The sequence below is a fragment of the Podarcis filfolensis genome (assembly GCF_964270895.1).
Source record: "Podarcis filfolensis genome assembly, chromosome: 5".
In the NCBI taxonomy this organism is placed as follows: domain Eukaryota; kingdom Metazoa; phylum Chordata; class Lepidosauria; order Squamata; family Lacertidae; genus Podarcis; species Podarcis filfolensis.
Genome location: NC_139608.1, coordinates 46,976,363 through 47,002,623, shown reverse-complemented (window position 1 = coordinate 47,002,623; position 26,261 = coordinate 46,976,363). Strand labels below are relative to the sequence as shown.

At 44.9% G+C, this 26,261-nt stretch overlaps 1 protein-coding gene across 1 annotated transcript in view; it reads left to right on the top strand.

Annotated features, from left to right (window-relative positions):
* The first annotated feature begins 2,091 nt into the window (after positions 1-2,091).
* The window catches only part of XPNPEP1 (X-prolyl aminopeptidase 1), a 35,970-nt gene continuing 11,800 nt past the window's right edge, over positions 2,092-26,261 (top strand). Inside the window, exons 1-13 of the mRNA XM_083616639.1 lie at positions 2,092-2,215; positions 5,539-5,638; positions 11,401-11,521; positions 15,051-15,114; positions 16,801-16,905; positions 19,168-19,260; positions 20,063-20,206; positions 20,480-20,575; positions 22,104-22,185; positions 22,878-23,088; positions 24,433-24,522; positions 24,788-24,838; positions 25,714-25,772. Of these exons, the coding sequence (XP_083472765.1) occupies positions 11,405-11,521; positions 15,051-15,114; positions 16,801-16,905; positions 19,168-19,260; positions 20,063-20,206; positions 20,480-20,575; positions 22,104-22,185; positions 22,878-23,088; positions 24,433-24,522; positions 24,788-24,838; positions 25,714-25,772 (1,112 nt within the window). The 5' untranslated portion in view covers positions 2,092-2,215; positions 5,539-5,638; positions 11,401-11,404. The remainder of the gene's footprint in view (positions 2,216-5,538; positions 5,639-11,400; positions 11,522-15,050; positions 15,115-16,800; positions 16,906-19,167; positions 19,261-20,062; positions 20,207-20,479; positions 20,576-22,103; positions 22,186-22,877; positions 23,089-24,432; positions 24,523-24,787; positions 24,839-25,713; positions 25,773-26,261) is intronic.

The following is a 26,261-nucleotide window of genomic DNA, read 5'->3' as shown; positions in this document are numbered from 1 at the left end:
TCTCAAACACTCTGCATTTCAGTCAGGAGAAAGCTGCACTTGCAGAGCTCAAGCAATGCTGGATTTCGGCATCAGTTTCTTATATATAAGTGTAGGACTGCAACCTTAGGTTATAAAGTAATGATAGTTTTTTTTTTTTTAAAAAGGTTGTGGATTGAGTGCTGCATATGGACTAGAGAAACCCTATTATATCATGAAGATCATTGGGAAGGCCAACCACTGGGTGATATCCAACATTTGTTTCACTCAGGGTAGACCCATTATTAAGTGTATTATTTCAATGGGTCCACTCAAGAGTATTATTTAGTTAGCTCTCACCCACTGTTTCTCAGCCTAACCTGCTCTGCTGGCGTGCTGTGAAGGTAAAAGAAATAGAACTTCATGTAGTGCTAAAAAGTGTAACTTTCAGGGGGCCTGACTACCAAGATCTTCCCAAGGGAGCCCCTACCATCTAAGGCATGGTGGGGAACAATGAGGAGCAGGGCCTTTTCTCTAGGAACTCCTCTCCCTATTTCTCTAGGAACTCCTCTCCCTATTTGTCTGTCAGCCTCCACCATTTTTATGTATTGGAAGCAGGTAGATATATTTTTGTTAAATAATATTTGGTTTTAATGAGGCTGATTGCTTTATCTGTTCTGTTTTACTGTGGATTTTGTTACATTATTGCATATGTATGTACACGTCTACAAACACGACCGAAACCATACAGCTAGCCATCTGTGGAATCACAGATCGAGAGGCCGTGTATTCATACATAAATAAACAGACACTGATTTGAACTGCTTGGTGAGGGATAAATGCAATCTTTATAAGGGATAAAAATTCAAATAAACTGATTGCATTGCTTTGCATTGCAATAAACAGTCCAATTCTGAGCAGCCCATTTCTTTCTCTTCCCATTTGCCTGGTACATATAAGCTTTAATGAATATAAGCCACTGCTTCAGAAATGCCCTGGGCCTTATCTTTTGTTCTAGTGTGGCAGGCAGAAATTACAACTTTACAGATAATCATGGGTAAACTTCACCACTCAAATGTCTGCCTTGCCAAGGGGGAAAGGGTTTCTACCATAACAAAAGCACAGTTCATTTTTGCATGGAAATAAATGAGCCCAACATCTCTCTTGCCCCTTTCCTTTTTAAATATATAAAACTTGAATATAATTCTCCAATTTATTTTGAAGAGGTATACCTCATATCCCAGTCTATTGTTGTTTCAACTTTTCAAGTCTTAAATTATTATTTTTCTTATTTTATTGTCAGGGTGGCTCACCTGCCACCTTCATTACTTATCATTAGGCGCAAGCTGAAAACATTTCCCCCCAAGCCTTGGACTAATTAAACAATCAATGGCCTCTAAAATCAATGGCCTCTGTATGTGTGTTTGTGGGGGCTGTGATTGTCTGCTAGATACTTTTGTGTATTTTTGTGCTTTTACAGTGCAAACCTCCCTGCGTTCCTCAGATGAAGAGCGGTGTATTATATCATGGGCGTAGCCAAGGGGGGAGCAGGGAGGGGCAGCTGGCCCCCAAAATAAATAAAAAGCAATAAAAATACATAGCAAGCTGAGGTTCTGAGCCCCCCAACAAAAGACCTATTAAAAATATTGGCTACGCCCATGTATTACATATAGCAATAAACAGTGTTTTTTTTCTGGGGGTACGCATACCCCTAAACATTTTGTGAATCTTTGTACTTTTGTCCATTTACTGTATTTGTTTTCCTCGATTTTCTTGAGTCAAAATGAGAGTGCCCCTAAACTTTTTTTAAAGAAAAAAAGCGCTGGTAATAAATAACTAAAATTATCCATTTATAACAAATTTGTTTTTTTGTTTGTTTTGTTTTGGTTTTTTTGTAAGCGGCTTTGAGGGGTGTTAAATATCAAGCGGTGTGTTAGATCTTATGAAATGGCTAAAATAATTTCCCCGGGCGACTTTTCCTTCCTTCTGCCTCGCACACCAGCTAACAACTGAAGAAGCTCAGAATGCCAGAGCCAAGGGAAAACCCCTTCCTGCTTTCCTTCCCTCTTGCGGGCGGCGAGCATGAATGGGAGCCGCCGCCGCCGCCGCCGCGACGTCACTGGCGCGGAAGCGGAGGTTGCTCCGCCCCTTCCCTTTCCCCGGCCTCGGTGGCTCACGGGGTTTGGAGACGTCAGATTTGCATGGCAGCCTCCCGGAAGCGCTGAAGTGAGGGAGGCAAAACAGTAGAGGCGGCCAGGTGAGCGATCCGAGGGGCCAGGATGGCCGCTGGGTACAAACGGGGTGGCGCGCCCGGGAGGAGGGCAGGGGAAAAGAAGGGACGCGGAAACTGCAGCTTGATGCATTGCAGGGGACCTCTGGGAAACAGAGGACCCGGCTTTCCAGCAATCTGAAATAAACTAATCAAATAAAGCATTTCAGGCTGTAAAGAAAATGGCTAGGCTTTAATTTCCCCCTGTTCTCTGCGCAAAGCCCAAACGAAGAGTCTTGTGGCATCTTAAAAGAGCAGCACGTTTTTGCTTCCTTGGAGCACAGCTCATTTCATCAGATGCACACCAGACTATTAAGTGTGTGCATGCATATGTATGAGTGTGGCGTGGTGTGCATCTATCGGATCCAGTGTATTTTCATTGAGAAGGAATTCCCCATAGGTTCACTGAGGCTTATTCCATAGTACAGTAAATATGCAATAGGACCCCAGCCTTCAACGGATATATGCTGCATGGGACTTCCTGGGGAAAAATCCCCCCCCCCCAATGTTGCTCTGTGCTTTCACTTGTTAGGAAATGTTTTTTAAAAAGCAGCTGATGGAGCCAGAAGGAAAATATGAGCTCTCACTCTTAAAAACAATTGTTTTATTAATGAAAGTGAAACTGCATTTGAGTATGACTGATGGGCCAGATGAGAAGCTTTCTTTTCTTTTACAATAATGAGCAACAAGAAAGAAAGAAGAAGAAGCTGTTCTGTCAAGGTTATAATGCAAGATTTCAGGTGTGCATGCACCTGAGAGGCAAACAGAATTTTAGACATACTGACAACACATTGTATTCTAGCGTTGGTTTAGTATTCCTTAACTAGTCTTCTAACAAGAAAAAACAACACTTGGCTTGTATGAAGTCAGCACTTCTAAACTCAGGGCGCCAGGTACTTCACAGAGTTCCCTGAAGTAGCGAACCTGCAAAAGGCAGGTTGTTCGATGAAAAGCTTTATGCCTCAAGCTAAAATCCTGTGAACACCTGCCTATTGAAACATATTGAACTTAGTGGGATTTATTTCTGAAGAAGCATGTATGGTTGGACTGTAAGTTGCTTATGTAGGCCAGAACGTGTCTTAATGGCAGAACTCTCTAATGTACAGTCCTGGGGACCCATTTCCTGCATGCCCATGTAGTAGCCATAGTAACAGTTTCATAAATAAGCTATTTTACATACTCTGCATATTTTGTGGAGAACTTATTTTCCCAGGGGCTACTTAAAGACCCTCAGTGCACCCTGAAGGAAGGTGGAAGAGGAGAAGCTATGAACAGAGAGCTCATTTCACCAGCTCCTGAAGATGTCACCAGAAAAAAAAAATCTGCTTTTTGTGGCGTGTGTGTCTTTTGAACCTTATTTCTGTTATTACTCATTTATAGGCCTCCCTTCCACCCCATTTAGTATGTTACATTTCATTGCAGGTATACAAAGGCGGTAGATAGGTAGATAAATAAATAAAATACAGAAATAATATTAGTGTGTAGGGCTATTTTTAGCTACTATTTATTCTATTTGATTTGGTAGACTAGTAGAATTGTAGAGTTGGAAGGGACCATGAAGATCATCTAGTCCAACCCCACCCACAAGGCAGGAAACCCCTAACAATTAAGAATATAAATAATCAAGCCATTATTATTATTTTGGTTTGATTAGTTATATTCTTGTTGAAAATAGCTTTGATGGTTTTTAATAAAAAAGCAGGGCACACAAATTAAACAGGCGCACTGCTATTTTAGCTTAGTTAGCCTATGTGGCATAATGGTTAGAGCACTGGACTAAGACTGGAGAGATCCAGGTTCAAGTCTTGCAAAACTCCCGGGGTGGTTGTGTGCCAGCTACTTCCTCAGCCTAACTTGCACGACAGGACAAAGAGGTGTAGCTCAATGATAGAGGATGTGCCTGACATACAGAAGACATCAGGCCTGGAGGGAAAGTCCTGCCCAAGCCTCTGCAGAGTCACTGCAACTCAGGATGAAGACATTACTGAGCTGGGTGACCCAGTCTTTTAACCAAGGCACCTTCCTTTGAGGGTGTTACTTTTGTGGGGAGGCCCTTGTAAGTCTTCCTGAGCCGCTTGGAGGAAAGGCCTGATAAAGAAACAAAAAAAAGGAAAGAAGTATATTGCAGAAAAAATGTGTTCTTTGTAGCCATTTAAATGTGGTTATGGTGTGAGAGCCCTGGGTGCAAATTCTGCCCCTGAGAAATGACTCCTTTCTTTTTTGAAGTTCTTCCTACAGACAGAACGCCAGGTCAGCGCTTGTTGGTACATGCTCCTGTAACTGAATGAGCAACTTCTTGTACCCCTGCCCGCCCCCAACAGCTCACATATGTGCACACAACTACAATGTACTTTGTCCTCCTTGCAAGTGTTGCCATCCCCCATTATGTTTTCTAATCTGTAGCCGTTCCAGAATTAAAGTCTAAACTGATTACATATGGCCTGGACCTTGCTGACATTTATCACAATTTGGATCCATCCACCAACCTAGCAGTCTGAAAGCACGTCAAAGTGCAAGTAGATAAATAGGTACCGCTCTGGTGGGAAGGTAAACGGCGTTTCCGTGTGCTGCTCTGGTTTGCCAGAAGCGGCTTAGTCATGCTGGCCACATGACCTGGAAGCTGTACGCCAGCTCCCTCGGTCAATAAAACGAGATGAGCACCGCAACCTCAGAGTCATCCGCGACTGGACCTAATGGTCGGGGGTCCCTTTACCTTTTTACCAAGCAGTTCAGAGTAACATAAATGGAACCATCTTGTGTATCTTCACAGCAGCTCTTTGAGGAAGGGGCGTCCCTCTTGGGAGTTCTATCTCCCTCAGAAGTTTGGGTGTGTGTGTGTGATGGCCTGGTATCCTCTGTGGCAGCCGCTAAATTGTGGAATTCCTTTCCCACAGAGGTGTGCCTGGCTTCTTCGCTATACGACTTTCCTTTCTTTACCCTGGCTTTTGACCCCCGACTTGTGTGATTAAAGGGCCCACCCTAATCCTCTGGTTGTGATCTGTTTTGAGTTTCAAATTGTAAATTGTGGTAACCCACCCTGGAGCCTGCTGGAGTTTAATGATGATGATTATGATAAAAATCATCAAGTTTCACGGGGCCTTGAGCCAGCTGACTGGTTTGAGCCCAGATCTAATTGCAGCCCTCTCCTCTCCACTATGGCACAATGCTTTCTGTTCTGGTGTTGTGAACTGCAACTAGAACAATCCTATCCCTGCAGGGATCGCTGCTTGAGATTAACCATTGAGGGAAGAGAAGGGTTATTGTGGCAAAAAGTCTCTGAACCTTTGAAGTTTTGCCCTTTGCTTTGTCAGGCACTGCTGAGTCAATGAAGAGCAAGGAAGGAGCTGAATAGTGTTTGTGCTGTCCAAAGCTGGGGAACCCAGGATTCCAAGGAAGGACTAACCAGGACAGGTATTTTTTTGGGGGGGGCATGTATAAACTGTGGTTCTGTCCTTTAAACTGAGGCGGTATTTTACACTGATGAGAAAATGTCGTTTAATTCCAGCTTGTTTGTCTTTGAATACCACAGGCGCAGATGATAGCAGGGAAAGAATTAAAACTTACTCCTTGCCTATAATTTAGTGTTGTCAAAGTGATGGAGGTAAATGGCACCATTGGGAATCTAGTGAAATTGGATAAATGACCACCCAAGGAAAATGGAAGGGAGGAGAAGAAGAGCAGCCCCCCCTTCTGTTTTGCTAGAGTAGGACTGTGCCAAAGATCTTATGGACACACAGTTTGAAGGTCTGGTCTTCTCAAGTCAGGAATGAGGCACACAACACAGATAAAATGAGAATGAACAAGTTTCTTTTTTAAAACAAAACCAAAATGTACTTAGCTATCCATGGAAAAAGTAAAATTGTTACTGCTTAGTTCTCTGTTTCTTTATTTAGAAAAAAAGAGAGCAAAACAGCTTAATATTGTGAGATACATTCCCTTGAGTTCTGAAGGACTTGTTTCCTTAAGACTGATTTCTTTAAGAGGGAAGCTAATATAGGGAAACATAAGTGAGGACTTGTGGAACTGGGCAGATCTAAAGTGAGAGAGTGATTTGCAGGCTGTGAGGAACCCTGTGAGGAATCTAACTGTTTTAGAAATATAAACCTTCTAGTCCTCATTGCTGTAGGTTTTTTTTTTTTTAAACTGGGGTATTAAGGGGGGCTTTGGCAGTAGAATTTTGTCTTGGCAATAAGGATATAAGGAGCTGGTTTAGGACAGTATGAATAATAGTACAGTATTGGCCAGACAGGCCACCAGAGGCTCTTCAGGAAGTTCTGAGACAGTGACCTGTCTCATAAAGATATTTTACAGACAAGTGGGCTAGGAATAAACTAAATGTGTGACATGACACACACTGTTAAAAGCAGCTGGGGCGGGGGTGGAAAGAGGAAAGCATTGGATTGGGAAAACAGTGCTGGCGAGGCAGGGAATTTTCCTGATCAGAACTGCCTCATCTAAAGCTAGCTGCTGTTTGCCCTGTGGGAGACAATATGCACACTTACCCTGGCAATATTTTCATTACAGTGTTGGAGCGACAATTTAGAATCATAGAATCATAGAGTTGGAAGAGACCACAAGGGCCATCGAGTCCAACCCCCTGCCAAGCAGGAAACACCATTAGAGCACTCCTCACATATGGTTGTCAAGCCTCTGCTTAAAGACCTCCAAAGAAGGAGACTCCACCACACTCCTTGGCAGCAAATTCCACTGTCGAACAGCTCTTACTGTCAGGAAGTTCTTTCTAATGTTTAGGTGGAATCTTCTTTCTTGTAGTTTGGATCCATTGCTCCGTGTCCGCTTCTCTGGAGCAGCAGAAAACAACCTTTCTCCCTCCTCTGTGTGACATCCTTTTATATATTTGAACATGGCTAACATATCACCCCTTAACCTCCTCTTCTCCAGGCTAAACATGCCCAGCTCCCTTAGCCGTTCCTCATAAGGCATCGTTTCCAGGCCTTTGACCATTTTGGTTGCCCTCCTCTGGACACGTTCCAGTTTGTCAGTGTCCTTCTTGAACTGTGGTGCCCAGAACTGGACACAGTACTCCAGGTGAGGTCTGACCAGAGCAGAATACAGTGGCACTATTACTTCCCTTGATCTAGATGCTATACTCCTATTGATGCAGCCCAGAATTGCATTGGCTTTTTTAGCTGCCGCGTCACACTGTTGGCTCATGTCAAGTTTGTGGTCAACCAAGACTCCTAGATCCTTTTCACATGTACTGCTCTCAAGCCAGGTGTCACCCATCTTGTATTTGTGCCTCTCATTTTTTTTGCCCAAGTGCAATACTTTACATTTCTCCCTGTTAAAATTCATCTTGTTTGTTTTGGCCCAGTTCTCTAATCTGTCAAGGTCGTTTTGAAGTGTGATCCTGTCCTCTGGGGTGTTAGCCACCCCTCCCAGTTTGGTGTCATCTGCAAATTTGATCAGGATGCCCTTGAGTCCATCATCCAAGTCGTTGATAAAGATGTTGAATAAGACCGGGCCCAAGACAGAACCCTGTTGCTTTTGCTTAATTATTATTAGCTTTTGCACCATAGCTTTTCAAGGGTCAGAAGTTTAGGTTAGAAAAGAGATGTGTGTCTTTGGGGGGAGGGTTAACCCCTTCTCCTAGTCCTGCTTTCTGTCCAATTCAGCCCCCCCCATGCAGCTACTTTTACCTTTGGGAAAAACACAGGAGATCTGATTACAGGTCTCCCAATGTCACATGCAGTTTGGCCCTCAAAAGCGAACCACACTGGAGAAATGCTTGTGACATTTTTGAAGCGTTGCAACTGTGAATGCATTAGCACAGGAACTAGGTCCAGCCTCATGGTACTTACACTTGATTTTTAATGGGATACCTTTCCTCCCAAAAGCAGATGTGCTTTAAAAAATACCCACAAAAGTGGGCTAATGAGAGCAAATTTGTTACTTGTGTGCACTCCTGAACTATTTTTTTTTCAAAAAGCTACTGTCATGCGTTACCCAAGTTGTTTTAATTCTTGCTGTGTCAAGTTCGCAATTTTGGAGTATGTCATTGCCTTTTGATCCCAAATCCTCCTTTCTGGTTGGACAATTGAAGTTAAATGCCTTGGTCTGATTTTTGCTTCACAACTGCACTTCAGTCACATTTATTGGCCACGTGCCGTACTCTTGCTGAGGGTTAGTTAGCATGCAGCAAGCATACCCCATTTTTAATACTGGGCTTTGGCTGCTGAAGGCCCTTTCTATTTTAGTGGCTAATCAATGGCCATGGAAGATGGTGGCCTGGTGACATGCAGGCAAGGCCATCTGTTATTGAATTTCTATCGACAGAGGAGGCCGGTCCATTAGGGCAAATGAGACACTGCCTCATCCCACCTCGCTGTGTCCTCAGCAGTCCCACTTCCTTATTACAAGCAGCCCAGGGTGGGGGTGGGGGCACTACGCCCTGTCCTCAAAAAGGATATTGTCCTCACCACAAAAAGAATATTGTGCAGTTGGAAAGAGTAAAGGAAAGGCATCCAAAATGATAAAGTGACTCTCCTGTGGGGAAAGGATGCGGCCTTTGTGACTACAGTGTGGTGTAGTGGTTAAGAGTGGTAGACTCGTAATCTGGTGAACCGGGTTCGCGTCTCTGCTCCTCCACATGCAGCTGCTGGGTGACCTTGGGCCAGTCACACTTCTTGAAGTCTCTCAGCCCCACTCACCTCACAGAGTGTTTGTTGTGGGGGAGGAAGGGAAAGGAGATTGTTAGCTGCTTTGAGACGCCTTCGGGTAGTGATAAAGCGGGATATCAAATCCAAACTCTTCTTCTTCGTTTAGAGAAAAGGCAGGCAGGAGGAGACATGATAGATGTTCATACATTTATGCACGGCACAGAGGAAGTAGATAGGGAAAAGTTTTCCTCCCTCTCTCACAACGCTAGAACTTGCTGACATCCAATGAGGCTGAATGTTGGAAGGTTCAGGACTGATAAAAGAAAGCACTTTGCACAGTGCATAGTTAAACTTTGCAACTCACTCTTCCCTAAGAGGCAGTGATGGCCGCCAACTTAGATAGCTTTAAAAGAGGACTGGACAAATTCATGGAGGATAGGGCTACCAATGGCTGCTAGGCCGTGATGGCTATGCTCTGGTTGGAAACTGTAGGAGGGGAGAGTGCTCTTGTTCTCAGATCCTTCTGGCATCTGGACGGCTACTGTGAGTATAGGAGGCTGGACTAAATGGACCATTGGCCTGATCCAGCAGGCTGTTCTTATGCCAGCTCCTCCCCCTCAATCGGCCTTTGTAGAACTCAGCAGGGAAAAAAAGGGGGTAAAACTAGAATTAGTTGGCTCTACTCGCCATTGACTGATGGCCTCTCTGTTTTCTGTCCTATGGATCCCGATGGGCACCACCCATCATCGTCAATCAGCAATAGCTTCATGCCCTCACGCCAAGGCAAGCTGCAAGTTCCAATAGAATCCCCATGGAGGGATTCAGTAAATTGGTGATATGGTAGTAGGCTACAGTGTGGTTGATCTTATTCCAAAAGAGCTCCAGTTTCTTTAAGTGGTGTAAAGAAAAACAAATTTCCTCTGGCACAGTTCACCCCGCCCCCATCACAATGTTGGAATAAAAAACAACCCTGCACTCACTGAACATTGTTCCGCAGAATAGCTCTTCCAAAGATAGAATCTTGGTGCCTTTTGGAAAATGGTTACCCGCCCTGACCAGATGGTATGTTCCTAATTAGAAGTATGATCTTGTAGCTTCTGTGTCGTGCTGAATGAATATTAGTGAGTCAGTAGCAGCTGATTCAGGGCCAATTCCAGTGTGAAGTTGCTTATTGTATATGCCAGTTTCCCCTTTCCCCCATTTCAGATGTTAATTGACATATCTGAATGAGCACCCACTGTTCTTTGTGAGTGCCAAATTAATAATGTAGATGTGAGCCCAGGTTAATCTGCAGATGGACCTGCATGATTTTGTATAGTGACTATTCCACCAGCACTGGAATAGTCCAAAATAACCTCAGTCTTCTGGGTAATGAAGTCATTTGGGAATGCACAAATGGTGCCAAAAAGAGTTGTAATCCTGAATTGTAATCTGGGATAGAGATGATCAGCGTGTGCTGCTTTCTGGGATAACCAACCCAAGACTGTTTTGGCATTAAGTGGCATATAAATAAATGATAATGATAACTAGAAAGAACGGGTTTTACACCTGCCAGATCATCTTTGATGAGAGGCAGGGTGTGAATTTTATAAAAATTAATAAAAATATAGACATATCTTCCAGTAAGATGGTAGCTCTGGGGATTCTGTGAGACATGAATTGCCCAAAGAATATTATTAAGCTCGTCTTATCTAAATACACTCCCCCAACAAGCCATGTTTCTTATTTCTCTATTTATTTTGTTTATATCTTGCCTTTCCTCCACGGAACCGCAGGGCAGTGCACATGTTTTCCCCCTCCCCATTTTATCATCACAACAATCCTGTAAAGGAGGTTTGGTTGAGAGATAGTGGCTGACCAAAGGTTCATGGCTGGTCGGGGATTTGAACTGCCAGTTCCCCACATCGTAGCCCAAGATACTAACCACTACACCACACTTTCTTGGATTTTGGGAAGGAGACATGGAAAGTTGCAAGGATAGGGCTGCCAGATCCAAACTTGGAAAAATGAAACATTTTCTTTCCCTTGGGAAACGTGTTACTGAGAAAGGAAGGATTGTGGAACCTACTGACTGTCCTTGGCAGTAAACTATTATACGATGGCACATAGGAAGCAGTGAGAAGCTCTAGGAACATTCCCCACAACTGAGAGCAGCAGCAGCAGCTTGTGAATTGCTTCCTTCCTGTTTGATGTCCTTGCCCTTCTCACATGCCTCAGAGCATCTGTTGTGCTTCGTTTCCTAAAGTTTCCCATGCACAGTACTTCCTCCAATCTGCCACTCATGAGGCATCCATTGCCAAGAGATTCATCATTACAAATGCAGGGTCCTGGAAGTTGGCCGAGTGCGGGTGGGGGTCAAACTGTACTACAGTAAAGTTGACTGTGGGAGAAGAAAGGGAGGGAGGGAGGGAGGGAGGGAGGGAGGGAGGGGAAAGAGAGTTCACTTGCAAGTTCTGGTTGGAAACCATGGGGTTTCTTTTACATATTTGAAATATTTAGGTATGAAATCCACAGGACTCAGACTTTTTAAAATATATATATAATTCCAAATAGGAATATGGCTCCCAAGAAGACTACAGAGCTGCTTCATCTGCTTCGACAAGCAATGAGAAACTCCAAATATGTTCCAGAACCGATCCAAGCCTACATTGTACCCTCCGGAGATGCACACCAGGTATGGGTTCAGCAGAATTGTCTTCTGTCGGTAGAATTCTTCCCTCCCCCGTGCTCCAAGAGCTTTAGCCAAGAGCTAAAGATTAAGTTTCTTTAGCCCAGCGTGTTTAATATGTAGAGGTATCCCTATTCTATGCCACCATATCCTAAACCTATATCAAGGTGATGCACACTGTGAAAAGGTCCAGTGTTCTATTCTCACAGTGGGAATGCTTATGGGAGCCCACAAATAGGCTGGGAACACAGTAAGATTCCTGTCCCCCAGCAGCTACTATCATCCATTTATTAATCACCTTCTGAACAGCCGTCTTAAGGCAATTTACATATGAGATTATTAAACATTTAAATACCGTATTTTTCGCTCGATAACACGCACCTGACCATAACACGCACATAGTTTTTAGAGGAGGAAAACAAGAAAAAAAAATTCTGAATGAAACAGTGGATGTATCATTTTTGTGCTTCATGCTGCGGCCACAGACATGTGATTTGACGGTGAGTTTGGGGTAGCCCAATGCAAAGATCCTGAGGATCCATGTGGATCCATGCTTTGTAACCACGTTTTTGCACCATTGCAGCCCCAGGCAACAGTGGGTGCGTGATTTTTTTGATGCAGGCTGTAGCCATGGACATGCTATGTGATCTGATGGTGAATTTGGGGTGACCCAATGCAAAGATCCTGAGGATCCATGTGGATCCATGCTTTGTAACCACGTTTTTGCACCATTGCAGCCCCAGGAAACAGTGGGTGCATGATTTTTTTGGTGCAGGCTGTAGCCATGGACATGCTATGTGATCTGATGGTGAATTTGGGGTGACCCAATGCAAAGATCCTGAGGATCCATGTGGATCCGTGCTTTGTAACCATGTTTTTGCAGCATTGCAGCCCTGTTTTTGCATCAGATCATTGCTATGTGATCTGATGGTGAATTTGGGGTGACTCAATGCAAAGATCCTGAGGATCCATGTGGATCCGTGATTGGAACCACGTTTTAAGTAGGGAGGGAAGGAAAAACATAGAAGCGACAAGGAGAGGGGTGTGCAGAGAAGCAGCTGGCTAAGAATGCAGGAGAGGGGTTTTACCGGAGGGAGGAAAGGAAGGCAAAAGTCCCCCCCCCACAAGCCAGCCAGCTCTCTCTCTCTCCCCCCCCCCCCAACCTGCATGTTGCCTTCGAGTCCCAGACGCACGGAGAGGAGCTTTCCACTCTGCTTGCCTGGAGGGGAGGGGTTTTCTCTGCTCTTTGTTCCGTTTGAGCAAACACAGTAAGGAAACAGAAGCCGGTGGGCAGTAAGACCCTGAGGCAGAATGCAGGAAAGCAGCAGCTTCCTCTTTCCTCCCTTCTCCGGACGATTTGATATTTGCCTGATTTTTGCATTCACTCGCGCTTGTCAGCTCCAGGGACCACACATTCGCTCTATAACACGCACAGACATTTCCCCTTACTTTTTAGGAGAAAAAATCTGCGTGTAATAGAGGGAAAAATACGGTACATTTAAAACAAGACTGAAACCCTAGGAAAGCAGACACTCATGGTTAAGACCCATTTCTTTGACTGGGAACAAAAAATATCTTCTGTTGTTTCCGGAAGGTGCAGGTAGTGGGGCAAAAGGGGGGCAGCCACGTGGAAAGCCCTGCTCCAGGATGAATGGCTACTCCATTGTCCACGTTTTATGCTGTATGCAGAGAACACTGCCTCCAGCTGCCAGTGCGCAGTGTTCTTCATCTAATAAAGCAAGCAAACCAAACACGCACACAGCTATTCTGCTCTCAAGTTGCTGCAGGCAAGGGGGTTTTATTTTTATTTTTTTGCAGCTGCTACAGGTGCTTCTTTTCCTGCCTGAGCCTGCTGCTCTGTAGCTCTGGTTACACTTGTGAGACTTTTAATATGTTCCTGTGGATCTTGGAATATGACCTGCAAGATTCTTTATTTCTTTGTGTCGCTTTAGGGAATGCAGTAATGCAAAGACCTCGCATTATGCTTTTCCTGCTGGGCAAGTTTATCAGGTTTATTCTGTTCTGTTCAGAGAGCTGAATGGACAGGAAGAAACCCACCCCTCCTTATTTTGTATCGACTAGATTTGCTGCATACCATGACTTCAGCAAAACCATGTCCCCCCATGTACATGGTTGAAAGCCTTGATTCTCAGGACACAAGTACATGCGTGCTGAAGTAGACAGAGTGACCAAGGAGTCCTGGGTTCAAAACCCCACTTGGTCACGAAACTCACTGGGAGATCTCGCAATCTATTAATCTACCCTACCTCGCAGAGTTGTTGGGAGGATAAAAGGGTGGGGCTGGCAATGCATGTCTCCCTAAAACTTCTTAAAGGAAAGGTGTGATAAAAATGTAATAATGAATTTGGGGGGGGGGAATGAACTGCCTGACTGATTTTCTACCAGTGTTCCTTAGCAAGGCTTCAAGTGGGGGTGGTGGTAGGGCTGCCTACCATTTCACAGCGTCAAAGTTATCTTGTGCAAAGTAAGCATATATACTTAATTTCATATATTATTTGTGGAGCTGGAAGGAAGCTGACGGTGGTTAGCCGTGGTTAATTCTAACCAGAGGTTCCATTGGATTCAGGGTTTGATGCACTTGTAAACCTCGGTTGAAGGGTACCTGGCTAGGTTGAAACATGATTAGCATTGATAAAAATATCACCGAAAACCATGATTCAGGCCAACAAGAAAATGGAAAATAGGAAGAGTAGGAAGGATGCATTCCCTAGGCTGCCTCAGTTTGCAAACCACTGTTTGCATGGAGCTGGTATTGTGACTGCACTAGTCTGTGAACACCAGAGCTGAAAAGCTACCTTTCTCATAGTTTTAGAAAAAGTAGATTCTGCCTTAGCAAATTAAGTTCTGAATTGCATGGGGTACATGCCGGCAGTGGAGACTTCTAGGCTTCTTTGCTTTGAGCTTATGATCAAGGCCAGAACAGCTTGTTGTCAGTGGGTGAAATTATTAACGAGGAGATTTTACGCAGACACCCATTTTTGAGTACTTCTCATAAAATCCAGTTAGAGGATGCCAGTAAAATAAAGCAAAGGTTACAGATTTGAGGCATATCGTCTATTACAGCTTCCAGGATCAGAAGATATTGGGGGCGTTTCTTCCGCTTGTGTTGCCACATCAAAGGCCTGACTTGTTTGGCTGGACAGTGGTGTGGTCAAGAGTGAAATAAACATGAGCGCTGGGAGAAATGTCGGAGGAAAAAGTACTGCAGAGCTGAAGTAAACAAATGAAGAATAAACATGGAGGTTTAAATGTCTCAGCGGAATAATTATATGAAGGCAGCCTTCCCCAGCCTGGTGCCCGTGTGATGTTTGGGATTTTCACCAGCCGCAGCTGGCACAGCTGTGCAGTGGATGAGCTTGTTCAGATTTTTAAGTATTTCTTTGCATCTGAAGAGCACCTGATAGGGGAGCACAGCTAACTCAGGGAGCTTGTTCTGCTGCTCTTGGTGCCTCTTTCTGCTGTTGTGCATCATTAGGCTCACTTTCCCCTTTTTCTTTTCACTATTCATTTCTAGAGTGAGTACAGTGCGCCTTGTGATTGCCGAAGACAGTTCATCTGCGGGTTTGATGGCTCAGCAGGTATGTTCCCAGAACTATGCTTGACCCCATCACATTTGACAGTTCTTCAGCTTTGAATGCCAAGCTCCTCCTCTGAGGTTCACGGGCCAGAACATGAATCTCTCCAACTTCCTCTAAAGCTAAAGTGCTGTATGGTTGTTGCTGTTATTTTACATCCAGTCTGGATATGGCTGTTTAATAATCTCTGTGTAATTTGCAAAATGTCTTGATACACCCACCGCTTAAGACAATCTCTAAGTGGTTTACAAAATGCATTCAAGATGTATTGATAACCCAACACCGAAACTGCAATATAATACAATGCAATAAAACAATAGCATTCCTAAAAACATCAACATAGCAGCTCATTTTGAAACACCATTAGAGTCAGCTCCATTCTCTCTTCTTCCTTCCTCTTGCCAAAGCACATCCTGACTCACAAAATACAACACACATATACAACACTTGCGGGGTGAATCGGGAGCAGAGAGAGGTGTGGCATAGGGATATAGGGTGTGGTCTGAAGAGGGTTCTGGGAGCAAGGCAGGGACACAAGGCTTTATGTTCTCTACCCCTGGTGTGTAGGATTGCAGCCTTGATCATAGTGGCCTTTGTCGTATAAATTAAAAATGAAATGGGGAAGGTGATGTCAGCGTCTGTTTCCTGATGCTTTTATATACTAGAGAGGAGTAGAGACTGGTCCAAACCTGGCTGCTGTTGTGTGTAACTTTTTGAGGGGAAGAAATCAGTCCCTACCATGCAGCATAAACTGTTCTCTCCACCACATTTAAGGCAGACTTGGTATATATTCCATATTACCTGCTCTGGGCAGATAAGTCCATAGCAATGTTGCTGCTGAACTTTGGTATGTGCGTAGGGGTGGGGTGGAGAGAGTTGGCTCAGCTCACTTCTGGAAAAACTGTTGTGCTTTGCAGTTTGCGTGCTGGGCTGAAAGAAAAACACGAAGGAAAAGTTTGACTTGTCCCTTCCCCTTTCAGCATTGACACCAGCTGGAATGGTGACGTAATACCCATGTAGTAATGAGCTTTTGCCGACCCCCAGATGACCCTTCAATAAAGTGAAAAATCCTGTTAACTGTTTCATACAGTGATCGCAGCTTGCCTTTCTTTTTCCCTCTGCGAAGCCAGTGGAAACAGATTTGCTTGTAGTTTGGCAGATTGGGGGATTAAGCGGTAAACAGTGTTGGTTAGCCAAGTTCAATCTTCTTAAAAAACATTTTTTTCTGCATCTGAAATCTCTGGGCATTGAAATTCGGCTAATGGGCGGGAAAAGCCTTGTTTATCTTTCATAGGGACAGTGTGTTCTGTATAGCAGCATGTCCTGTGGTAACACGCATTAAACTGCAGCTATGAGATGCAGGTTCTATTTCAAGCTGCGTGCGTGATATATATGCATTGCAAGCATTGTCAAGCCAGCCATTCTGTGTGGCTTTGTTTACCCCTTACTGTAAAACAGCCAAGTCCAGGTGTCAGCAGCCTAACTATGGTTTATGTCCCAGGAAGTGAGTATTTTAGCTCAGGCCTTCTCAAGGTAAACTCTACTGTTCTGGCCTGAATTTCAGATGCTTCGGAACAAACTTAATTTAAGTTCGATTGTTTTATTTCCCTTCATTTATTCAACTGGCACCACTGGCCGTGTGTGTGTGTATAATATATGACCGCCTCTCCCTTCTTCACTCTTTCTCAGGAACCGCCATAATAACAGCACAAGATGCTGCCATGTGGACCGACGGACGCTACTTTCTCCAAGCTGCTGAGCAAATGGATACCAACTGGACACTCATGATGATGGGTGTGTGAGAGCCCAAACTAGTGCTTTGCTTTAGGTCTCCTCCACGGTTCCTTTGGTTGTGCTTCTTAACCCATTAACGTTCCCTTGTCCCTGTTGTTACATGGAGAAAAGAACGTTTTCTTGAACATGTTACAGGAGCAGGGCCTCTTGCTTTCCCTTCCTAGTAGATCTGCCCAAAGTCAGCGGTTATTTGCAGGCAGAAAGCAAGCAAGCAAATCCTAGTTGTTAGGCTGTACCCTTCACCAAGTGTGAGTGTTCTCTGGAAAAATACAATAGCATTTCTTGTGTGAATGGTATAAAAGCGAGTTGCAGCTTCCTGTACCAACCCTATGAGAAGAATATAATGGCGTTTGCTTGAATGCAGCCTGAGTGATTGACAGCTGCTGAGCACAGGCGATAAAGGTGATGTGACCTTGCCCCCTAGTGACCTCTTCATTTTGTGATAGGTCTGATTACTTCCAGGCTGGCTTGAAGGTGCAGCTGAGGGCCTGTGAATTGGGCACCCAGCTTTCCAAATGCCACAGTAAAGAGCCATACTGTGCTTGCAGAAAGTCTGCATTTAATATCTGGACATGTAACTCAAAATTAAGAAAACTTTTGTAAATTTTTTGGGGCATAATTCTAGCTATGGAAATTGTACTGAATTGCTGTTATTTATATGGGCGTGTAGGGGAAAGATTGAGGAACAGAAACTGTGTGTGTGAGAGGCATGACATTAAAATGTTGCAACGTTCAGGGTACCCTGAACCACAGAGATGGTTTCAGCTTCCCCAATGGAGGCACTAAGATAAGACATCAGAATTTCTGACTAGTCCAGCATTCCCCATTCTCCTCCTTGTGTTGACCCCCCTTTCACCATTGGGCTTCTTGAACATACCAGTTCCTTCTTTATTGCTGAACTTGTTGCCAGTATTTGCAACTTGTTGTTCCTCGGCCCATCCCTTGGTTGCTTAGCAACTGCAGTGCTTTCTGACCTTAGTGAGAACAAAGGCTGATGAGGGAAGGGAGATAGGAGAAGGAAAGAGCTTGCATGGGCACCACTTCTCTTTTCAGTAGTACTCAAATCAGTGGAGGCAGGCAGGGAAAGGAAGGGAGCACTGTTTGGCTGCCTCCTAGGTGCTTTGCTCTTGGGGCTAGCAGTAGCTATAGCTGAAAGGAACCATGCTTCAGTGTGAGGAGCGCATGGTTTGCGTGCAGAAGGCTTCAGGTTCAAGGGTATCGGTTGGCAGAAATGGAAAAGTTCTGATATCTCCTAGGTGCTGTAGGCAACACTGGTCCATCTAGCCCAGGGTTCTGACTCAATTGTTCTCTGAAGCTGATTGCTCATATCATTTCCCAGGGCAAATAGTAGGGAACAAACTGAGTTATTAAAGGGGCAACATTCTGGGCCACACTGCACTGTATCACAGTGCTCCAAGCTCCAAGTCTGGAGTGTTTTTAGGAGTATGGAAAGGAATCCATAAATGGGGTTTGTTTTGGGAGCAGAGGGCTTCTATGATAAAGGTTGGTGAGGGGTCATGGTTTTGGAGTATCTGTTCCTTGGGATTTACACATGGTTTGTTTCCCCAAAATACTATTGGGTATTCCAGGCATGGGGAAGTAGATCTGACCTGTGTGCTGGGTCCTTATCTCCCTCACAGGGCAAGTTTGACAGGGGAGAGGGCACTAACCACCTGTCGGTAACCTGTATTGCAATTATGTGTGCAGCACTTTGAAGTCCTGACAATTAGTCGACGGCTGCAACTTCAAAGAGCCTTGCACAGCTCTGTGTAATCACAGCTCATCAGCCGATTGGCAAGGCTTTCAAAAAGCCACGGGCAGGGCTCTATTGCAGTGTTTCCCAACTGGGTGCCATATGGCTCCTGGGGGGGGGGTCTAGGATATTCCAAGGGGGCCACAGGTGAAAATCGTGTGAATGTGGGGCCGCAGCACAAGGCTAGGGGGCCACAGACGGAAGTGAGCAGTGAAGAAAAGAAATCATTTTTTAGCCTTTAGCTGCCCAAGAGGTGTGTGGCTTGGCCAAAATTGCATTCTGGCCAAATAGGGAGGCCTGGTGGGCTGGGGTTCCCCACCGCTGGTGCTAATTCCATCTCTGGCACTGCAGTCTTACTTGGGGTTTGGGTATGCATTTCTGCACTTAAATTTGGTTATAAACCGCTGTGTTGAGGTTTACTGCTCCCTGGTCTTGTGATCAAGGTCTCCATGCTTGTGTTCCTTTTCGTTAAACTTTGCAATCTCTCTTGAATTCTTTCTTGTCTTCAGGTCTGAAGAACACTCCCGCGCAGGAGGACTGGCTTGTGAGTGTTCTCCCCGAGGGTTCCAAAGTTGGAGTAGACCCTTTCATCATTCCAGCAGGTTAGTTTGCCCTTAAATGCCTTCTGATTTGTGTAAATGGTTAGATTCTCCTGACCCGTGCTGCTTCACCACGCAGCATCAAGGGGTTGGCTCTAACCAGGGTAGTTGAACTTGTCCTTAAACCCTTTCTTTGCAGCAAGGTAGTTGGGGGTAGGGAGGCTGATGTTTTTCCAAGGAGGCAGTGAGATATCCTGATTATTCAAGAAGGAGGTGGATTGGTTGCCCTATCCAGTTTCAGCTGCAAATGAATCTAGCAAACTTTTCGGTTGGGAATTTGAAGAAGGTCACAGGAATCTGTTTCCCCCAAATCTGGTTAATGGCAATATTTTTACTACTTTCCCTCTACAATCCCACAGTGGTTTGTAAGCTAACCATTCATCTCCAGTTTCTTCTTCAAAACCATAAGGCGTAAAAACTTTTGAAAATGGAGAGCGATAAATTGTCAGAAATGTGATACGTTTCTGGTCCAAAGTTTTCTGATGAAAGTCTAGGGTTTAGTTGACCCTAACAGGAGAAGTTCTCGTTCCCTAATTCTCGTTGTAATGTACAGAACATGCACACACAATTTTCTTCAGTTTTTTTTATTGATTTTATATTTCATGAATGCAAATAGTGAGGTTCTTAATAAAATACTTTTTAAGAAATGCAGTGGATAAATGATTCTGTTACCAACCCGTGTGTTTAGTTGTGTACTGTATCCCCCACCTTTCTGCTTACACAATGTCGCTTCACAGGGAAAGCTAGCAGGCTGGGAATCTCAACAGCAGCATCCTTCTTACGTCACTCTTTCTGTCATCCTCAGATCAATGGAAGAGGATGTCCAAAGTTCTGAATAGTGCTGGCCATACTCTTGTGCCTGTCAAGGACAACCTAATTGATGTCATATGGACAGATCGACCACCACGGCCTTGCAAACCCTTGATGACTCTAGGCTTGAACTACACAGGTTAGCGGGATCCCAGTCACGGCCGTAAGAATGTTGTTGATAATGAAATGACAATCTCGACAGGCTCCCCGTTGAATTGCATATTGGGCGGAGGTACTGTGTGCGTGGAAAGGATGAGACTAGTCCGGCCGCAACCATCATTTAATATCCCTAAAAGCAACTGAGATGAATTGGGCATAAACGGCACCTGTGTGTAGATAAAAGAACTGCTTTGTTACATTAACCCTAGAGAATTTGGCCGGATTAAGTTCTCGCTTTCATTGCATGATGCAGGGATCAGCTGGAAGGACAAGATCACAGCCCTGCGGGGGAAAATGGCTGAGAGGAAGGCTCCGTGGTTTGTGGTGACTGCCTTGGATGAAGTGGCTTGTGAGTACAAGTATCCTGTTTCCTTTAGCATTGTTCAATTCCATGTTCATTATCTACTCAGGAATCTCTACGCAGCTGGAAATGAGAAACCCTTCAGCATCCCCAGGGGTCAGTAGGACTGTGGGCCAATTTGGACAATAGAAGTCTGTCCCGGTGTCATCTTTGGAACGTAGAGATTTCAGTTGCTGCCTGTTCACTGGTCAATGGCAAGGAACCTTGTGCCATTTCCAGGAGGGCTGCTGCTGGGCTCAGTATTACTAATTACCACGAATGGTTGGAAAAACCACCTTGTGTTGCACTTGTGGGTAGCTGCTGCCTGCTTACAGTCTGCTACCACTTAGTTCCCAAATACCCACCAAGCACAGCTGAGGAGCAGCCAGGAGCCCAGTAAAGTGCAAAACAGGAAGTGGCATGCTTGCCTATTGGGGGGCAATGGGGCCCAAAGGATAACGCGTTGGATTTGATCTGGGGAAACGGCTCGGTAGGCTGTGGGCTTGTCTAGTGGCCTGCTTTCTGCAGGGCTTTGCTGCGCGAGTGAATTCACAGTGGCAAACATGCTTGCACACCCTCACCAAGCAGAGTTGAACTCCCTGCCCATCATCTGAATGACTGCCGGGGCTGGTGGTGTAGCAAAATGCTTGTGTTCTCCTCTCTGGGAGCCTGGCTTGGCTTAGTGTGATATGTGAGACCGGTCTCAGTCTCTAGAGACAGATGTAATTCCTGGATTTTACATTTTCAATAATAAGGAGTGAGCCGCTGAAACACTGGATGTTCTTTTGTTTTTGTTTATAATCCCAGGTGTAGCCTGCAACCTGCACAGCAGCTCCATTACGTTCCTTATCTCTTCCTGCACTTGGTCACAAGACTGAAGCCAATGCAGACTTTATGGTTTTAATACCAGCCATGTTCCCTCTCCACCATCCCACTCCTCCTGCTTTGCTTCCCTCATCCTCCAGCCCGATAAAGCGATCTGGAGACCTTGAAAGTTTGCTCACTATTTTGTGGGTGGTCCTAATAAATACAGGGTCCCGCTGTGGATTTTCTACTTTTTCCTTATGGTCCAACTTGGCTTCCTTTGTACTTCGTTTGTCTTATTTTCTTGTTACCAAAAGATCTTCCTTGTGCGTAGTCTGGACTTCTAATGCCATCTTGTGGCAAAAGCCCCTTATTGTTCATTTAAGTGGTTGTGTTGCATCTCACTATGGATGGTGCTTCCCCACTGCTTTCCTAAAAAGAAAGAAAGTATGGTGGTACCTCAGGTTACATATGCTTCAGGTTACAGACTCCGCTAACCCAGAAATAGTACCTCAGGTTAAGAACTTTGCTTCAGGATGAGAACAGAAATTGTGCAGCAGCGGTGCAGCAGCAGTGGGAGGCCCCATTAGCTAAAGTGGTGCTTCAGGTTAAGAACAGTTTTAGGTTAAGAACAGAGCTCCGGAACGAATTAAGTACTTAACCCGAGGTACCACTGTAATGTTGAATTTTAACCAGGTTTGTGACACCGTCTTCTCCTTCCTTATTTTTTTAGGGCTCTTTAATCTCAGAGGCTCGGATGTTGAGTACAACCCGGTCTTTTTTGCCTACGCCATCATAGGAGCCAATACAATCAGGTAATGGAAATGGAGGCTTTCTCATTTATTTTGCTCACATTTACTCTGATGGTCAACATGCGTGTATATTTTCCTTTATGAAACTGATTGGCTGAGTGGGCAAAGACAGCAGGTCTTTAAAAGCAATAGGCTGCAGCCTCTGAAGGGGGAGGAATGGCAGTGGTGCTGGCCTAGGGGTGGCACTGCACTCACTGGGAAAGAAATAGGCAGCAGTGAAGTCTGGGGAACTTTGATTAGACAGCAGCCCCACAAGGCAGGTGTACCTGCAGAGACATTACTGTCCATCTAGATCTCCCCTGACCTTGGTGCCACCTCACTCTGCTCCTTCCTATGGTAGCACTACCATATGTTTTTCACCTATAAGAAAGTCTGTGCCCAGATTACCAGTACCCTGCTACTGAGACCTGGAGAGCCAGCCAGTGTGGTGTAGTGGTTAGAGTGTTGGACTAAGGCCTGGGAGACTGGGGTTCAAATCCCTACTTGGCCATGAAGGGTGACCTTGGGCCAGTCACTTAGGATTGTTGTGGGAAATGAATGAGGAGGTGGAGAATCATGTACGACACCTTGATCTCTTTGGCAAAAAGATGCAAATGCAATAAATAAAACATTGTTCAGTCATTCACTCTTTATTTAATTGTGTGTCCCACAAGGCTCAGGCTTCTTTTCTCTCTCTCTCCAATATATTCCTCTAGGTTGTTCATTGATGGCGATCGCATGTCCGACCCAGGCGTGAGAGAGCATCTGTTGCTGGACTCTGCTCAGGACCCTGAGTTCAGCATCCAAGTGCTGCCGTACGACTCCATCCTGACCGTTCTGAAGTCCATCTGCGACACCCTTTCTCCCCACGAGAAAGTTTGGCTCAGTGACAAAGCCAGCTATGCCCTGACCCAGGCCATCCCCAAGGTCCGTAGGCTTTGGCAAGGCAGCAAATTCCTCTCACCCCCCCGCCCAGCTCAGGTCTGCCACTGTGCCCTTCCATTTGGGTCGGATGCTTCCAAGCTTCCTTCCATGTGGGGCTGTTGCAGGCCTCTTGTCCTCTGCTGCAACGTGGCTTTGAAACCCAAGCCAAGCTCTCCATGGGTTGCTTACAACCCCTGTGGCAGGAGGAAATGACTAACTCATTAAAAGAATTTATCTGAAAGAGTGTCAGATTAGAATAAGGCAGGGATTTGGGGAAAAAAAAATTGGCCCTGCAGCAAAAAAACTACTTTTGCGGATTGGGCTGGAAAACATTCTAGTAGAGAGGAATAAAGAGGTTTTGTTCTCATCGTTTTGTTGAGGGACGACGACACAGCAGCCTCTTCTGGCTTTCTGTGGGGAGGCTGTGACAAAACGCACTGTGAGACTTACTGTTATCCCATGTGAGGCATTTTTCTTCTTCACCTGTATGTAGAACATGAATATAGAAACCTCCATTAGCTAGAGCAGTGGTAGCTCTTGTGGTGCCTTCAGATGGTGTTGGACTCCAACTCCCCTCATCCCTGGCCATTGGCCATGGTGGTGGGGGCTCATGGGAGTTGGAGTCCAACCACATGTAGAAGGCACTCCACTGGCTACCCTGGGCTGCAGGAGCATGCCTTCTGTTTGAAATGGGCTCTCCTTTTTCTTTTTGCTTTCTGTGTTGTGTTACATACCTAACACAGAGTGCAAGAAGATTCTAAGGTACTTTTAGTTCAGTGTCACATGTATATGGCAGTGTTTTGGCACAGTCCGCAATGTTCTTTGAGACCAGACTTCGCCCTGCTTCCTGCTCAGCTCATAAAGTGGCTTGCACAGAGCTGGAGACTTTCCAGAGAGAACTATATGCAGAGGTGTGTCCGCTTTATGGAATCATAGAATTGTAGAGGGACCTCACAGATCATCTAGTCCAGCCCCCTGCAATGCAGGAATCCTATCTAAATATGTAGATCCATGGAATTGTAGACTTCAGATGGACCATCTCCTGAAGGGCTTAGAACTGTCTGAGCAGAATCGAGGGGAAATGACTGGAAAAGGTGCAGGAAAGGGCATGCAAAATGATCTGGTGGTCCCTTGTAAGGAAAGGCTACACTTTGCCTTTCATGCAGACAGAAGATGATAAAGGATGCTCTTGGCTTGCATGCATCCTTTCTGTCTGGTCCCTGAGGCTTGGAAGGATACAAAGATGTAGCTAGCCCACTTCAGTGTAGTCTTAGTAGCCAGACAACTCCAGGGTCAGCAGGCAGTTTGGGCTCCTTGCCAAATTTTATCTTTTCCTTTTGGTCTTAGGATCACCGCTACCTCACCCCCTACACTCCCATATGCATTGCAAAAGCTGTGAAGAATGCAGCGGAGTCAGAAGGCATGAGGAGAGCTCACGTAAGTGATCTGCCCAGTTTAGTGGCTCTTTTCTGTTTCAGAGCTGCAAATTATTAATTCTACTGAACTCTGCAATAGTTTTTGCAGAGTGCAGAGTGAGGTACAGAAGTTTCTGCTTGGTAGTAGAAATGTCGTCTTTTTGCTGCTGCCTACAAATATTTTCCTTCCATTAAAATGTTTGGGGCCAATTTTTCAGTGGGTTATTCCATACAGGTGTATTTCATTAATCCCTTTACCTTGTTTCTTCTTCTCCTTTTATTAACAGATTAAGGATGCTGTGGCCTTGTGTGAGTTATTTAACTGGCTGGAGAAGGAGGTATAGTTTTATAAATTTTTACTGAAAGAAGACTGTTACTGTATAATAGCAGATTGCATGAATATAAGCTTTAGTATTGCTCATGGTAACTACTGATTACTATGGCTTAGAGGGACGGAGAAAGCCACTGAGACTTTTAGGGGCTGTGAGGGCTGTTCATATTTCCACCTTGAGAGGAAATGATGACTTTTGGAGACTGTTTTTGCTTCCCTTGTGTGATCGAAAGAGGAATGGTGAACAATTGGCTTGCATACAGGAGAAAAATCATGGCAGAGATTGCCATAGTGGAATTTTACTGGAAAGCACCAAATTCTCTTCTGTTTTTTTATATGCTATATTAGTTTTCTCACAATGGCCATGTTCAGATATCACACTAAACTATGGTGCTTAGCACTACGTAAATGGGCCTGCGTTAGCCTAAAACACTTTCCCCTCGCTCTGCTTTTCCAGTGCAGCCACATGCAGGGGATCAGAAGCTTTTGCTGCTGTTTGCCACCAATTACAGCTTAGTGGAATGTCCAAACTCAAACAAACTGTGTCTAGTCTTAACCATGGTTTATTGAAAGAAGTCAACTTAGGAAATCAAACTATAAAGCTGGTTTCAATATAGCATAGTTAAGATTAGCCACACTTTTAAGTTTTCCAAGGTAACACTAATATTCAATAGCTGTAGTCTACTGAGGAGAAAGTACCGTTGGTTTAGCCACTGCTAATGTCATTGAGCCCTGATATTGATGCCCAAGGATAGCATGGAGGGATGGGGAGTCAACAGTGGCCTCTAAGGGAAAAGAGAGGGTGACTGGGCAAGATCCCATGAAGGCTACAGCATGCTGTGTTTCCATTGTTGTTTACCAGGCTGCAATCTTTTCTATTAGGTTCCCAAAGGGAATATTACTGAAATAACAGCAGCAGACAAAGCAGAGGAGTTCCGTAGGTAAGAAGAAAGATAGATGTGGGCAATCTCTGGGTCATTATAGTCACTGAGGTTTTATATAGACTTTGGGGAAAACAGGGTCCATTTGTTTTATTGGGAGGCTGCGGAAAGAAGGGGTCCGACTTCCAAGGTAGGCAGTTTAAAGAAGAACAAACCTTTAGGAACATAAGAGCATCAGAAGAGCCTGCTGGCTCAACCTCACAGTGAATAGCTAGATAACTTTGAGGAAAGCCACAAGCAGGACCTGAGCATAAGAGACTCTCTTCTCCCTCAGTTTTCAGCACCTGGCATTCACAGGTGTGGCTGCCTCCTGGAGGCAGAGGATAGCCATCATGGCTAGGAGCCATGGATAGACTGATCCTTCATTAATTTGCCCAACCTTCTTTTAAAGCCATCCAAGATGGTGGATGCTACTGCCTCCTGTGGGAGTGAGTTTAACTAAGTGCTGCATGAAAAAGTACAGTGGTACCTTGGGTTACATACGCTTCA